Source organism: Lagopus muta, chromosome 3 (genome assembly GCF_023343835.1).
Source record: "Lagopus muta isolate bLagMut1 chromosome 3, bLagMut1 primary, whole genome shotgun sequence".
NCBI classification, from domain to species: Eukaryota; Metazoa; Chordata; class Aves; order Galliformes; family Phasianidae; genus Lagopus; species Lagopus muta.
In genome coordinates, this window is record NC_064435.1 from 90,807,135 (window position 1) to 90,822,537 (window position 15,403).

A 15,403-nucleotide genomic window follows, 5' to 3' on the forward strand; every position below is an offset into this window, starting at 1 on the left:
CTCCCAAGAACACCTGTGTTTATTCTGCTTCCAAAATGTATTGGTTAATACCAATTGGTATTGGTATGTGGGCTCTTGAGTTTTTGGGCAGAAAGTGGCATTTGTGAAAGATGGCTTATTATTTGAATGTGTAATATGAGGGATGATGATTATTATTATAATGGGATGTGGTCATGCTTGCCCTGTTCACGTTTGTCTGCTAGGAATTAAGGTATTGTTTGGTAAACTCTTTTTTTGCGGAAGACAGAACTGAGGGAGCCTTGCAGTTCTGATTCAGTCTTGTAGTTCTTGTGTAGTGAGCCCGTTTTATCCTATGCTGTTTTTAAATTGTTCAGCTAAGCTTAGGGTTGTACTGAAGTAGGCATAATTAATAACTTTGGATGCACAGTTCTCAACAGGTACATCTGAGAAACTTGAATTCTGCTGCGGTTGGCTGAAGAGGAAGGTACGTAACTGGTTTTAAGTTCATACGTATTACTACACTTTTCTTTGCAAAATATATATGGAAAGCACGTATTAATGAATGAGGCAGGAATTGGTGGTGCTGCGTGTGAAGTCTAGGATATCACCTTGTTTTACTGCCTGCATGTCTCATTGTTCCTGCTTTGGACTCGAGGGGCAAGTTGCACCTGTGACCACGTGTGTCTCTTTTTACTCATTTAGGAGATCCCCAGATGTGTATGTTGTGTTTTGTTTGTTTCTTTGGATGTGTTGAGTGTTCTGAGTTACACTTTGCATATGCAGTGTGAGCTTAGTACTCTCCTGCATGTTTGAGAAGAATGTGGTTCTGCAAATACCAGGAATATGAACGTGCACTGGATGCCTGTCTTCTCATTTTCTGTGGACTGTATTTATTAATCCAGTATTCTACTTAGTGGTGTGCTAAAACAAGCAGAAAAACCCCAAACAAACAAACGCAAAAACCCACCTCATTCCAAAATCAAGGGAAGCAGAGGCTTTGAAAGTCTACAGAAGTGCTGTTCTTTTATTTTGGCTGTCTGCCTGTTAAAGAAGCAGCAGTTCTTGCTGCTGCAGCATATGAAGTCTTAAAGGCTGAGATTGGTAGCTGTTTTGTCTGGCAGCCTGCACCAAGAAAGCAAAGAACTCAACAAGTAGCAGTGCATGTATTTGTCATGGGACGTGGGTGGTTCTACAAAAAGCGCTGATTAGTTTGCAGTTTCAGAATTGCTGTGTTGTTTTGCCAGCAGTTCATTTGGAAGTGAAAAAGATACTCAATTTTAAATAAAACGAGAAGTCTATGAAGCAGCATTGCTATGCATGGTATATGACAGGCTTGCTAAGTAGAAAATGTGTTGTTTCTTGTCTGCCCTACATCTAGAGTGGGAGATTGAGTGTCAGACAGAAATAAATCAGGACAGCAACTCAAGAACAGTCACAATAAATGATAGTAAAAAAGAGATGATAAAGCAAGGACTGCAGACATATTGTTTGCAGAAGGAACGGTGAAAAGGGTGAGAAGTCAATCTGGTAGATAGCAGACTCCAATGAGAAATGTGGAAGTCTGTCCCCTTGAGCAAAGTGTGTTGCTGTACTGTCAAGCACAGGGTTTGGCAGCAGGGTCTTTTTAGAAAAGGTGGTGCAGAAGACTGGTGCTGAATGTGTAACGATGCATGGGATCAAGTTTTGTCAGATTAATGTCACAGTGGCAGCACTTAATTCTCTGGTCATCACCAGAGCCAAAAGTAAGGTGATCTGCAATGATCCTATGGGTGGGAGTGTTGTGTGTGGGCAGAGATGGGAGCCAGAGCATAGAGCTGGTGGGCAGTGCAGCTGAATCTGCTGTGTTGTGGCTTCTTATTCTGGAATAGAATTCCTTGTAAGATGGCTTTTAGGACAGGTTTTAGTAATGTTACGATGTGGAAAATGCAAGTGGTGTAACTAGATTTATTAACTTGTTACACTTGGAAGTAAAGCCTTGAGCATCTTTAAATACGTGAGTGCTGGAGTAATTACAACATCGTGTTTAGGGAATTGTCTCTAATGACTAGCTGAGTTATCCTGCAGTCATTATGACATAGCTGTGACAATGTTGTGTGCTCCCAGGCATTGGAAGGAGATGGTTGCTGGAAACAGAGATGATGCTTCATCTGAAACATGACTTCTGGTCCAACAGTCATTCCACCTCTGGTCATCTGTGCTAGGAGAAGTTAGTTCAATCTAATAGGGATGCAGTAAGGGCTACAAATGTTACCAAGCAAATAAATGTTTTCCCTGTCTTAAACTCAGTGATGTGATTTACAATCGCATGTACATAGAGGTTGGGGTTCACATTCTTTACTGCTGTTTTTCATGGCAAATAATAACAAAATGGCACAAACACAGGTTAAAACCTGACCGTGTTTGGTGTGGATTCATGTAGTAACAGCACTTAGGGCAGTGAGACTCAGAAGAATCTGAGTGCAGTTTAGGAAACAAGCCTGTTTTTGAGAAGGATGTGTGACTTCTCAGTTTTGAAGAGAGATGTGTGGCATGGCTGCGTGCAGTAGGAAGGAGGAGCTCGTGCTGGTTTAGGGACTTGCTGCTTATATTGCTGTGAGCAATTCCAGCAGCACAACTTGCAGGGACGTGAGCACTCTGTAGGGAAATGCAAGGGCCTCTCCCAGAGATTGATCTGCTCAAGAGACTTGCAGTGTGGCCACCCGAGTGGAGCAGCGGAACCTTTTGCCACCAGGCCTTCAAAGGCATCTCTTAGTGTGCTGGTGTCCAACTTGGGGAACTTGCAGAGAACGCTTGAGCCCTGGTGTCGGAAGTGAAGGACACGTGCTGGTAGCAGGCTGCTCAGCAATCTCAGGAGAAACAGTTACCCACCATCTCCCACAAAATTACTTGTTGTCACCTGTTGTCACCTGACTGGTGATGACCTCTACTAAGGAAGTTGTTTAGGCTGCGTGCAGCCACACCATGCTGGGAATGGCGGCTCCACAGGGCTCCTGTGAGCTACTGGTCCGAGCATGGCCCACCATGGCCCTGAACAGCTCGCCCTGCAACTCCCCTGCCCTGTGACACTGTGGCAGCCCTGCCCTGGGCATGCACCCATCGCTCAGAAACGACTAAACTGGTGTGCAGTCAGTGATGTGGGCTGAGACGAGAACTTGAGTTAGCACTGCACTGCGCCCTCTCAAGTGATGGCAAACAGTTATATGTATTTTCATTCACTGGCTAAACGGTCTTGTGAATAGTGAAAAATGAGCAGCTTTGCTTTCAGTTTTGATAAAGGAATTTGGGACTAGATTTCAAGATTTCTGGAAAAAATCATCAATTTTTGCTGTATTTGTGGCTGTTTTCAGTCAGTTACATTACCTGCAGATTTTCAAGTGGAATGTGTAGAGCTGCAGTCAGACATTCAACTCAATGAAAAATTCTACCATATTTTTTTACTAGATTTTTATAAGCCCTGTCTTAGAGCAGAAAGATATTCCTTGCTTCACAGTCACACCTTTCTCATGCTGTCACTTTTTGGCAGTGTGTGCAATTGTGAACAATTTGAGGGTAAGGCACAGGAAGATGAGAATTTCATCAAACATCTACAGCAGGCACCTTGAGAACTCACTGAGAATGGCAGTCACTTCCACTGAACCAGACTGATGCATTAGTTTCACAAAAACAAGGTCAAATATCCCACTAGTTTTATGGGTTTGTTGCTTTCTACTTCTGTATCTTTGAAATATTTTTAAATAAAACATCAAAGGTTTGTTAGTTATGTGCAATAACTGCTTTATATATTCCATGTGTGGCCTGAGACAATTATTCTTCAGTCAGTGCAGCCCAGGCAAGCCAGGCTGATCAGCTTTGCATTAATTTGTGCTGGTAGGTGGTGCTGCACAGAGAGAGCTTGGAGTGCTGGAGGCCTCCATCTCTATTAGGAACTACAGAGGTTCTTTTGTAAGCATGACCTCTGCCTGAGAATCGAGATTCTGAAGATCTCCTCATGAATCTGTAGATTCTCCTGCTGTTGTTTCTGTTCTTCTTCAGAATGTTGGGAAACCTGGGCAAGAGACTTCCCAATTAAAAAAAAATTCCAAAGTTTTCTCCACACGAGAAAAATGTAAAATACAACATGTATAACAAAACACTGAAGTATTCTAACAAAAAGTTCTAAAAATTGCACTTACAATTCTTTGTGCTTTAGTTTGCGGATGACCCAGAACAACAAACTTTGTAATTTAAGGCTACTGGGTGAACTGAACCTATATTTTCTTCTCAAAGTAGATATTCTAGGTACTTGCTACTGTTTCTGTTGTCCTCAGCTATATGCACAGCTGACAAAATGAAACACCTGAATAGAAATACCTGCAAATGTTGGAAGTACAGATTTCAGTTTGGGGAGTTTTTCATTATAGTGAAGTTACTGCTTGAAGGTCCTTGCCCTGTTCCTTTTCAACAGGTGGAATGAGGTGGACCTTGAAGGAAATCGGAGGGGAAAAGATGGACATGAGAGGTTTTTGACAGAGAAATTGATAGAGTGTGTGTGGACTCAGCCAAGATAGGAAAGGTGAGCTGTGCTGGAAGTGTGCTAGTGACAAATTTTGGCAATAAACCCCGGAAGAATTATTGTTGTTCATGTTACTAAATAAAAGCATACAATCTGTTCTTGTATGAGGAGTCCGTTTCCCATCACCATCTGAGGAATCACAGTGGCAGGTGGTAACGCTGGAGCTGTGCAGTCTGGGGCCTCCAGAAGTTGAGCCAGAGGTACCTGTGGCCAGCAGAGATCTCTGGAGAGCAGAGCCAAGAGGAGGTTGGAGCAACGCAGGCTGCTGCTTTAATTCAGCACACATGCAGCTGTGGGGTTTTTGGAGCAGACAGTGCAACAGACAGTGATGTACAAGGGCTGCTCTGAAAGTAATGCCTCCTATTTCATTATGTTGGCCCACACTGTCGGGAGCGGATGGTGGTAATATAGCAGTAGAGGTTGAACCTTCCTGCCAATATTCCACTATGTTTTGTTGCCATGTAACTGGTGGCAGTGGAGGGGCGTTCTGTCAGAATGGCATCTTACATGGAAGTGCATATGAAGCAGAGGTTTGTAATTGAATTCCTCCATGCAGAAAACTTTGCACCTCTTGACATTCATCAACACTTTCTGAATGTTCCTGAAGCCCAGAGAGTGGGTGTGAGCACAGTGAGTCAGTGGGTGCTGCATTCAGCAGTGGTGGCAGTGGGTCACCTCTGCAGGTGTGGATTTTTCTGAGTGAGGAATGCAGGCTATTGCTCTTCACTGGTGAAAGTGCTCACTGAATGGTGATGACTATGTTGGGAAATAGTGTTTCGTAGCTGAGAGCCTGTTCTGTGAAATAATATTAATATGCTCTTTGTCTCTGCTGTAGTTTCCATGGAAATAAGTCGGAGGCATTACTTTCCATAGTATTCAGTTTACTCTGAATTTAGCAGTAGTTGCTAGGCATCACCTGTTGGTGAGATACAATGCAAGTTATTCATTAAGCTGTGAAATGACAAATAAGGATTCAGTAGACTTTCTGTGTTAACCACCCTTTAAAAAATTCCACGCATCCGAGGTCTTTGCTTTATTTAATTTCATCAAATGACCGGCGCTTTGTTTATCACACGCACTTAATTTTGTCAAGTGCTTATGAAAGCCATAATTCCAAATTCCTAGTAGAGGCTCCTCTCCTGGTAATTAATCTGATGGTGCTTTGGCAGCCTAGAACTGGACACAGTACTCCAGATGTGGCCTCACCAGGCAGAGTAGAGGGGGAGGATCGCTTCCTTCTACCTGCTGGCCACGCTCTTCTTGATGCACCCCTGGCCAATTAGCATGCAAAAAGAAAATATGATGTGGGTGAGAGTTTCAAATTCTAGAGACAGCCAGAGTTTTAAAGTGCACAATAAGCGAGGAGACCAGCAAATTGTTAAGCACGTATAAAACTACCTTTCTGGCTATTTGGATCTTTATTACAAAATCACAAATTGATGAGCTGCAAGGAGACTTCTCCGAATTATTTAACCAGGCCTGCTCACGCAAGGACGTCTGGAGCAGGTTGCAGAGAACTGTGTGTCCAATCATGTTTTGAAGGAGGGAGATTCCATAGTCTGTATGGGAAACCAGTACCTGTGTTTGATCACTCACAGTAAAACCATTCTTTTTCTATTCAGCTGGTATTATTTTTATTCTTTATTATGCCCGTTATGTCTTGTCCTATCAGCAGACAATACAGAAAAGGGTCTGACTTACGCGCCCCTATTACTTTCCATCACATATGTGTACAAATTGACAACATCCCCTAAGCCTTCTCATCTCTGGGCTGAACATTCCAAACTCTCAGTCTTTCCTTGAGCAAGGGCTGCTCCTGGAATGATGCCTCCTATTTTGTCTCCTATCTATTGGCCCGTGGCATCAGAGGTGGATGTTGGTGGTATGGCAATAGAGGATGAATCTTCTCACCAATATTCCCTTACATTTCGTTGCTGTGCAAAAGAGGGCAGCAGAGGGGCAGTGTGACAAAATGGTGTCTGACTTGGAAGCGTGCATGAAGCAAAGGCGTGTAACTGAATTCCTCCGTGCGGAAAGAATGGCACCCAGTGACATTCATCAACTTACAAATGGTTCTGGAGACCAAACAATGGATGTGAGCACAGTGAGGTGGGGGGTGGTGAGTTTCAGCAGTGACACGAAAGCCAGTCCATGTTCTGAATGGCCATGCAGATTGTTATGAGTGTGGCATACAAAGCTCTTGTTCACCACTGGCAGCAGTACACAGCTGATGGTGGTGACTGTGTTGAAAAACAGTGTTTTGTAGATACTCACTATTTGACAAAAAAAAATGCAGTTTCAGAGATCATTTAAAGCTATATTTCAGCTTTTAAAAAAAAGAGGAAAGAAAAGCTTTTCAAATGCATTCATTCATTATACTTGTGTCGGAGTTTCTAATATGCAAAAAGAAACCGTAGAGATGTTCAACTGTTTCCTTCTATCAAGGCTTTGATTATGCGCATCAGTCTTCCTGTAGATACTTTGTAGAACACTTTCCGAGGTGAGCTGAGTTTGTACTCATTACCCTCACTGCTCAGAAACAGTAAATTAGCACTTAAAATATAAAACTGCTCTTCATTCATTAATAGGCCACAATGGCAAGAGATTCACTTTGAATCCTTTTCTAAGAACATCACTGTGTGGGCTTGCAAGAATACACAGCTAAAGACTTGGATTGCCTTGGAAGACCCTGAGCCTTAAATTTTGGGTACAAATAAGGTATTGAATCTGTCCTTAATGTTTGTGCAGATTTACTACTGTGCAGAATGACCAAATCAAAACTATGGGTGACTGACCATAACCTTATGATGATGGTCCCAAAAAATACCCTTCCTCTGTGGTTCATCAAGTCTGACACAGACTGAAAGTGTGCATTCGTATTACACAGAATTGTGGCAAAGAAAAAAGTAAAACCCAGGCACTTGAAATTCACTTTCTTTGGAAAATTTGAGCTAAGTAAGTCACTTATGTATGTAATAGTTGTAATTAGTTCTATGTATTGATTTGAGAGAGAAAGAAAGAAAGAAGAAATTACTGTTGTGCAGAATTCTGTAACGTGCTTTCCTGTATAAGGACAAATAACAGCTTTATTAAGATAAAAAAGCTTTAATACTTTTAAATTTAAAAGATTTAGCATAAAATATTTGCTACAGACATGCTACAATAACATACATGTTCAAAAAGTTTTCAGTGCTTTCAAAGTTCAGCATTTTGGCAAAACAAATCTGTAAATACTTCAAAAGTTGGTTATCATAATACTGATACAAAATACTTCATGCAGAGTAAGGTCAGGTGCATAGAATACAATAAGAAATAAAACACTGTGTAAACATTTAAACATATTTAAAGTATAATTTTCATTAGATAACATGCAAATACTGCAATATTTTATATGGCACTTAAATAGAGATACTGAGATTCTTTATAAATTTGCATCTAATATGAGATTCTGAAATATACAAAACTATAAAAAGAAAACATTTCTTCATTTCTCCAGGTACTTCAGGTATAGAGCTTGATTGTCATTTCAGAAGCACTGAGCCCAACGTCCCATGAATCTTCACTGGTCCAAGTAAAGATGTCCATTGAAATAGGCTCAGGCCTGGTTAGTTTCCTTCATAATAAAATACGAAAGTGTATTTACATGAGAATAAACTCATATTTTTGGTAAGGTAATGAAGTAGCAGCACTTTGTTTCTTCAAAAAATGATGCTTAGAACAGGCAGGTACATTTTGCAGTCACTGATGTTTGTCTGAATAACACAAAGTTACCATTTTTCAATAAACTCACAACGCTTTGTTCACTGCTGAAATGAACACTGAGAACCTTCTCACAAATAGAGATCCATGAAGTCAGAACCTTCCAATGTACATCTGTGGAAAATGATCTAATTGTGCTGAAACAAACACTTTGGTAGTGAGGAATAAAAGAATCATCTTTCAGCTTATTCCAAATACTCCTCCTTCACTGAGAAACGTCAGTGCGTCGAGTCTTCTACAGTTTGTGTTTTCTGCTTCGGTGATCAACAATTCCCAATGTTCTCCACAGCGTAAAATACCTTGATAGTTGTGTGTTTGCTTTGTAGCTATATGTAATGCATTAATTTTAGCAAGGTAAACGAGAAACTGATGAACAGGCAGTGCAGCACTGGCCCCACTTTAACAGAAGGAGAAGAAATGCTAAACGAAACTTGTACTTGAGATGCAATTAGGGCTGACAGAGGTACGTGTGACGCTAATGTTGGACTGTCTGAATTGATCAGCGACTCTATCTTTTCTGCTTCTTTATTGCAGGCTTCAATCTAGGAAGAAAAAAGTTATTGTTTCTCTTGTCACGTAACGTGCAATGCAATGCAAACATCTCACTGGTGGCAGAAAAACTCAGAAAGAAAAGTCTAATTATTGCAATCAGCATGTAAGAGTTGTAACAGTGATTCAGTGCAGCCGCTAAGAAAGACGTGGTGGAGCTCTCATCATGGGCTTTGCTACTGGGAAACTACTGCGGAAGCAGCAACAGAGGGAAAAACCAAAAAGCTCACAGTAAATTACAACTAGAAGTGCCCGAGAACTTCCACACTGAGCAGGACAGTGCCCTGAAATCTGCAACTGGGAAATCAGGATTTTATACTTAATGGGCTTTTTTTCCTCCAGTCAGCAAAAGCTGATTTCTTTTACGGGAAAGGAAGAAAAAAAGAAAAGGAAATAAAAGCAAAGCCTGAGGGAACTGAGATGTAAAGTCGTTTGCTTTTAATTCCCCCATTGACGAAATAACGAAGTCATTTAGAATTGCTTTTTCCATCTTACCTTCTACTGCATCCCAGGAATAAATTCAGAATTAATGATCTGTAGCAGCCTCGAGAGCTGCTTCCTGTAAGTTTGTGCTTTCACAAACTTCGTGCCTGGAGGCCCAAAGCTCTGAATGTTGAGACACGGCCCTGACGTGCTGGTTTCACAAAGACAGGATCAAGCAGCCTGCTGGTTCTGCAGTCTCTTCCTCTCTTTTTTAACGTTTTAAGAAAATATTTTAAGATGAAATGCTTTCATTAATGATGCTGTATCCAAAAGTAATGCCTCCTGTTTTGTTATGTTGGCCCAAAACATCAGAGGCAGATGGTGGTGGTGTGGCAATAGAGGCTGAACCTTCCTGCCAATGTTCCCTCGCATTTTGTTGCCATTTGAGAGACAGCAGCAGTGGGGCAGTTTGACAAAATGCAGCCTGCCATGGCAATGCCCGTGAAGCAAAGGCGTGCCACTGAATTCCTCCATGCAGAAAATGTGCCCACTGATATTTACTGAAAGTTTCTAGAGACCAAGCAGTGGATGTGAGCACAGTGAGGTGGTGCGTTTCAGCAGTGGTGAAGTGGGTCATCTCCACTGGTGTAGACTTATGAGTGAAGCATGCCGATTCTTTTTCATTGCTGGTGAAAATGCACAGCTAATGGTGATGACTGCATTGAAAAATAGTGTTTTAGAGATGAGAATTTGCTCTGTCAAATAGTGTGATTGTGATCTTTGTTGTAGTTTCCACGGAAATAAATAGGAGGTATTAATTTCCGAGCAACTTCTGTATATGCAGCACAAGGCAATTCCTCTTCACTCAGTGTGAAGAGATGGACAAAGGCCCAAGACCTCATTTCCTAAGTACTGGTAACATTCTGAGCTGTTTCTGTTACAGGAGATAAACGTCGGAGCAGAACTGGACATAACAGCTGTTTGCTCCAGTAGCAAAATACCTACAGTGTTTCTGTCTGAGAAACAAATGGCCTGTTTGATACTGCAGCTTGCAGAATTTATGACAGTCATTTTATACACTGATAACTTCAGACCAACCCGTAAGCAATTCTGACCATGCAGAATTAGATTGCAGAAATGAAAAAGAAACAGGAAGCACATGTGAATATAAAATAGCAAAAAAATCCCCAAATAGCAAAAACAACAAAAAACCACCACAACAAAAGCAACCTGCCTAAATTGTTTGAATAGTAAAAGATGAGAGACTATGGACAGATTTCCTTTTTTCCCCCTTCCTTTTCAAAGCTGAATTCTCACTTTTCAACTGGTGCACGTTGATACATATGGTGACAGAAGGAACCACCAGAGCATCTGCCGTGGTTTCAACTGAGATAATTTTCTTCAGTCACCAGTGTTGTGCTGTTTTGTTGTCTTTAGAGAAAAAGAATGTTGGTAACACACAAAAGTTGTAGCTGTTGCAGAGCAATGCTGTACACAGCCAAGGTCATTTCAGTTTCTTGGCTTCTTGTACTGCCCTGCCAGCAGGGAGGCTGGGGAGCACAAGGAGCTGTGAAGAAACAGAACCAGGACAGCGGAACTAAACTGGCCAAAGGGATGTTCCTCACCATATGGTGTCGTGTAGAACTATGAAACTAGGATGGAGTGGCTGCAGGAGGCAGCTGCGACATGGCGTCTGGCTGGGCATTGGTTAGTGGGTGTAAGCAACTGTGTTGTGCATCACTTATTTGGTAAACATACATGTTTCATATATGGATTATTATCATTATTACTATTTCCTTTTTTCATCTTAGAAAATAGTCTTTATCTCAACTTGTGAGTTACGCTTTGTTCCCCCAATTCTCTTCCCCCATCCCACTGGGGGCAAGGGAGTGAGCAAATGCTGTGTGGTGCTTTGCTGCCTGCTGGCTGAAACCACAAAAGCATCCCCACGGCACTTCATTGTAACATGCTGTCAGCAGGGCAAAACAAGACTATTAGGAACAACTATAAAATGGCAAGGAGTTTTGCTCCTTTGAATAGGAAGAAGATATCCTCATTGGTCTTGCACAGGTTAACAAATTAAAAGTGAAGCAACAGCTCCACGATAATAAAAGTGCAATTCACTGCCAGAGTCTTGCTGCTGCTCTAAAGCATTCCTAAGAAAAGACTACAAGAATTTTGACCTGCATTTGCTGGTTTACACTTAGAGGTTGGTACTGTGAGCTTTTGGCTCTTATTTGCTAGCATGAATGACACAGCATGCTGGGCAGCTTATTTAATTGCATTATTTCATTTTTAAGGATACAACAGCGTTTTGGGATGTCCTTGCACATCTCAGAATATAGTGTCAATAAATCCTCTTTGGTAAGAGCTACTGCTTTACATCAAGATAGCACAACCTATTACTGTGATACCAGTACACAGATGTGCTTCAGTCTAATATTACTTGTGCACCCACCTACTTTTAACCCTGACACCAGCCACAGAGGAGTGCCATTTCATGCAAAAATCCACTTATTACACAATATTAATTGAAGATGTCCTTCACTAGTAAGTATATTTTCTGCTGTGTTAGCCATACAAAGTTGAAAGTTCTGCACTTATTCACTGTAAAAGAAAAACTGTGTTATTGGATCACTGGCCTTCCTTTGCCTCAACTGTTCGATGATCCACACTCAAAAGCCTCTTACCAGGACAGCAGGATTCTCAAGGCATGTTTTACCATTTGCAGTCAAGTCACTAGAGAGATCCCCATGTATTCAGCACACAGGAAAACAATTTTAAAACTGCTATACTGAAAATAATGAAGTACATACATACTAAAATGATGTAAATCCAAGCTGGGTAAAAGAAATAAGAATATAACCTACCTGCAATGGTTTGGGTTTCTGATCCACAGGAATGATGAGAATCACAATTTCAGATTCTATGCTTAAATATCCAAACACATCACACTGTGGCACGGAAACATGCAGGCGGAGTTTTTCAAGTATGTCAAGTACAGTTATAGGCTTTTTATTGGTTACCTGGAAAAAAACAAAGCACTTCATGGGTGATTTAATGCAAAATAGTATTATCATTTCTCTCAGACAGGTCCTATGAGCATTTGCTCCCTAGGCAAGTAGAGAACTTGATTTGGTTCTCATTTAGTTTGGTCCCCTGCTGCCTCTCCCTTGTTGGAGTAAGAGAGCTTTTCACTTCCCATGCTTAGCTTTTCATGCTTTGCACCATTCTCCTACTCCATCTATTTTTCTTTCCTGTGTTCTTATAACAGCTAATTAGAGAAACAGAATCATAGGTGTTGGCAGGGACATCTAGAGATCATTTAGCCCAGAACTGGACACAGTACTCCAGATGTGGCCTCACCACAGCAGAGGGAAATGATAACCTCCCTCAACCTCCTGGCCACACTCTTTTTAATGCAGCCTGGAATATCACTGGCATTCTTGGCCACAAGAACACCTTGGCTCATGGCCAGCCTGTTGTCCATAAGGAAACCCAGGACCTTGTCTGCAGAGCTCCTTTCCGGCAGGTCAGCCCATAACTGTACTGATGCATGCTGTTTTTCCTCCCCAGAAATAGGAATTGGCCTTGAATCTTGTAAGGTTCCTCTCTGCCCAACTCAGGGTTGGGCACAGCAAACCTGCCTGCATGCTCAGGTCTACCTGGAAATTATTAATTATCTCTACTTCTGAGTGTCTAAATAGGTTAGTGGACTTGTGAAATGTTTTGAGCAAATTCTTCCTTTTTGATTTTTTAAATGAAGATCACATGCAGATACAAATATACTTCAATAAGCAGCACATTTTGTTGTGATGTGGTGCCAAAAATCAGTTAAAGCCTTTGACATTGTCCCCCACAGCATCCTCATGGAGAAGCTGGCTGCCCACGGTTTGGATGGCCATGTGCTCTGCTGGGTGAAACACTGGCTGGATGGCCGGGCCCAAAGAGCTGTGGTCAATGGAATTAAATCCAGTTGGTGGCTGGTAACAAGCTGTGTCCCCCAAGGCTCGGTATGGGGCTGCTTCTATTTAACATCTTTATTAATGATCTTGATGAGGGGATTGAGTGCACCCTCAGTAAGTTTGCAGATGACACCAAGTTGGGAGGGAGTGTTGATCTGCCTGAGGGCAGAAAAGCACTACAGAGAGACCTGGATAGACTGAATTGATGGGCCAAGCTAAACTGTATGAGTGTCAACAGGGCCAAGTGTCAGGTCCTGCATTTTGGTCACAACAACCCCAGGCAACCCTACAGGCCTGGGGAGGAGTGACTGGAAAGCTGCCTGATGGAAAGGGACCTTGGTGTACTGATGGACAGTGGGCTGAATACGAGCCAGCAGTGTGCCCAGGTGGCCAAGAAGGCCAATGGCGTCCTGGCTTGGATCAGGAATGGTGTGGTGAGCAGCACCAGGGAAGTCATCCTGCCCCTGGACTCGGCACTGGTGAGGCCTCACCTCGAGTGCTGTGTTCAGTTTTGGGCACCTCAGTACAGAAAGGACACTGAGGTGCTGGAGCAGGTCCAAAGAAGGGCAACAAGGCTGTGAAGGGCTTGGAGAATATGGCCTGTGAGGAGAGACTGAGGAGGGCTGTTTAGTCTGGGGAAGAGGAGGCTGAGGGGAGACCTTACTGCTCTCTTCCAATATCTGAAAGGTGCTTACAGCGAGAGTGGGGCTGGTCTCTTCTCTCTTGACAGGTGACAGAACAAGAGGAAATGGCTTCAAGTTACACCTCACAAGGGTACTTACCTTACAAGGGTAAGTTTAGGTTGGATATCATGACAAACACCTTTAGATAAAGTGTTGTTAAGCACTGGAATAGGCTCCCCAGGGAGGTGGTTGAGTCGCCATCCCTGGATGTGTTTAAAAACCATTTGGATGTGGTGCTCAGGGATGTGACTTAGCGGAGGGTTGTTAGAGTGAGGGTAGGATGGTTAGGTTGTGGTTGGACTTGATGATCTTTAAGGTCTTTTCCAACCTGAGCAATTCTGTGATTCTGTGACTCTAAGTGTTATACTGTGTTCCATATACTGAAGCATGAAAGCAGGGGCCAAAAGAGAAATGCAGTTCTTTTACACATCATATGGTGAGGCTGGACCTAGAATGTTGTGTTCAGTGACGGCCAGTCAGCATAAGATCCGTTTTAAACTAGAGGTTTTCAAAGAACTACAATGAAGAATGCAAGCATCTAACTTATAGATATGTTAAAAAAAGAACATTTACAAAGACATTTTAGCTGAAGAGCAAAACAAATCATCAATAACCATCTAGATAAACATGAAGAGTGTAAAACTATCCAAAGGCAACGTCAGAACTAAGTTACCCACATTAGAAAATAGTTAAGTCAGCAGAATAATCTTATTATAAGTGCCATAAATAACAAACACAAACTGTGCTGGTGCCATGAGATAGCTAAACAGAGTTTTCTTAGCATGCCTTTATGTTAAAAGTCATTTAAACTGCAACTTAATGTGCTTGTTGTTGTCTATGCCAATTCGGTTTTGTTTTGCACTGTCGTTCAATTTCTAGATCCAAATGTTAAGAAATAATGGGAAGCATTAAAAAACCTGAAAAATAACTGATTTTATAATATTTAACTTTTCAGAAGGGTATAAAATAGTTTGACCTTTCCATGTACCCTTTAACACAAGGAACGACTGAACTTTACCCTTGCAAAGTTGTCCAGCTTATCTTTGTCATATAATATTCTCAGCATTCCAGCGCACAGTGGGCAGCAAGCTCCTGTGGGGTTAAGTGAAAAAAAACAATAAAATCTCTGAAAGAAAAGCAAACACTTTTCACTTTGGGTAAAGCTCAATATTCAGAATGAAAATTATCAAAATACCAAAGCAAAGTAAATCTTTCAATTTGACAGCAGAAGTGCACAACCTTTTTTTTTCTAATGTTGAAAATCTTCACAGTGCATAAGTAGTCACATATTTACAACTACAAAGTGAAGCAACAAGACAAAAAATTGTTTCAATATAACATTATTGAAGCTAAAAGGCATAGGTACTGCAAGACAAGATACTGTATGAAGTCATAGGCAACTACAGAAGTTATGAATTTCAGAAGCTGAAATAGTGATGATATAACGGATGCATAACTGCACATGGCAAACATTTCCTTATGAGTTGCACGTTAGAATCTTTATACAGCTA

The 15,403-nt window shown here is 41.6% G+C and overlaps 1 protein-coding gene across 2 annotated transcripts in view; it reads right to left on the reverse strand.

Moving 5' to 3' along the window:
• Positions 1 to 451: 451 nt before the first annotated feature.
• RECK (reversion inducing cysteine rich protein with kazal motifs) overlaps positions 452 to 15,403 on the reverse strand; it is a 71,429-nt gene continuing 56,477 nt past the window's right edge. For both annotated transcript variants that reach the window (XM_048940719.1, XM_048940718.1), the window contains 3 exons: positions 14,911 to 14,984; positions 12,115 to 12,270; positions 452 to 8,814 (listed from right to left, as the gene is read on the reverse strand). In XM_048940719.1, the coding sequence (XP_048796676.1) occupies positions 8,599 to 8,814; positions 12,115 to 12,270; positions 14,911 to 14,984 (446 nt within the window). In that variant the 3' untranslated portion in view covers positions 452 to 8,598. The remainder of the gene's footprint in view (positions 8,815 to 12,114; positions 12,271 to 14,910; positions 14,985 to 15,403) is intronic.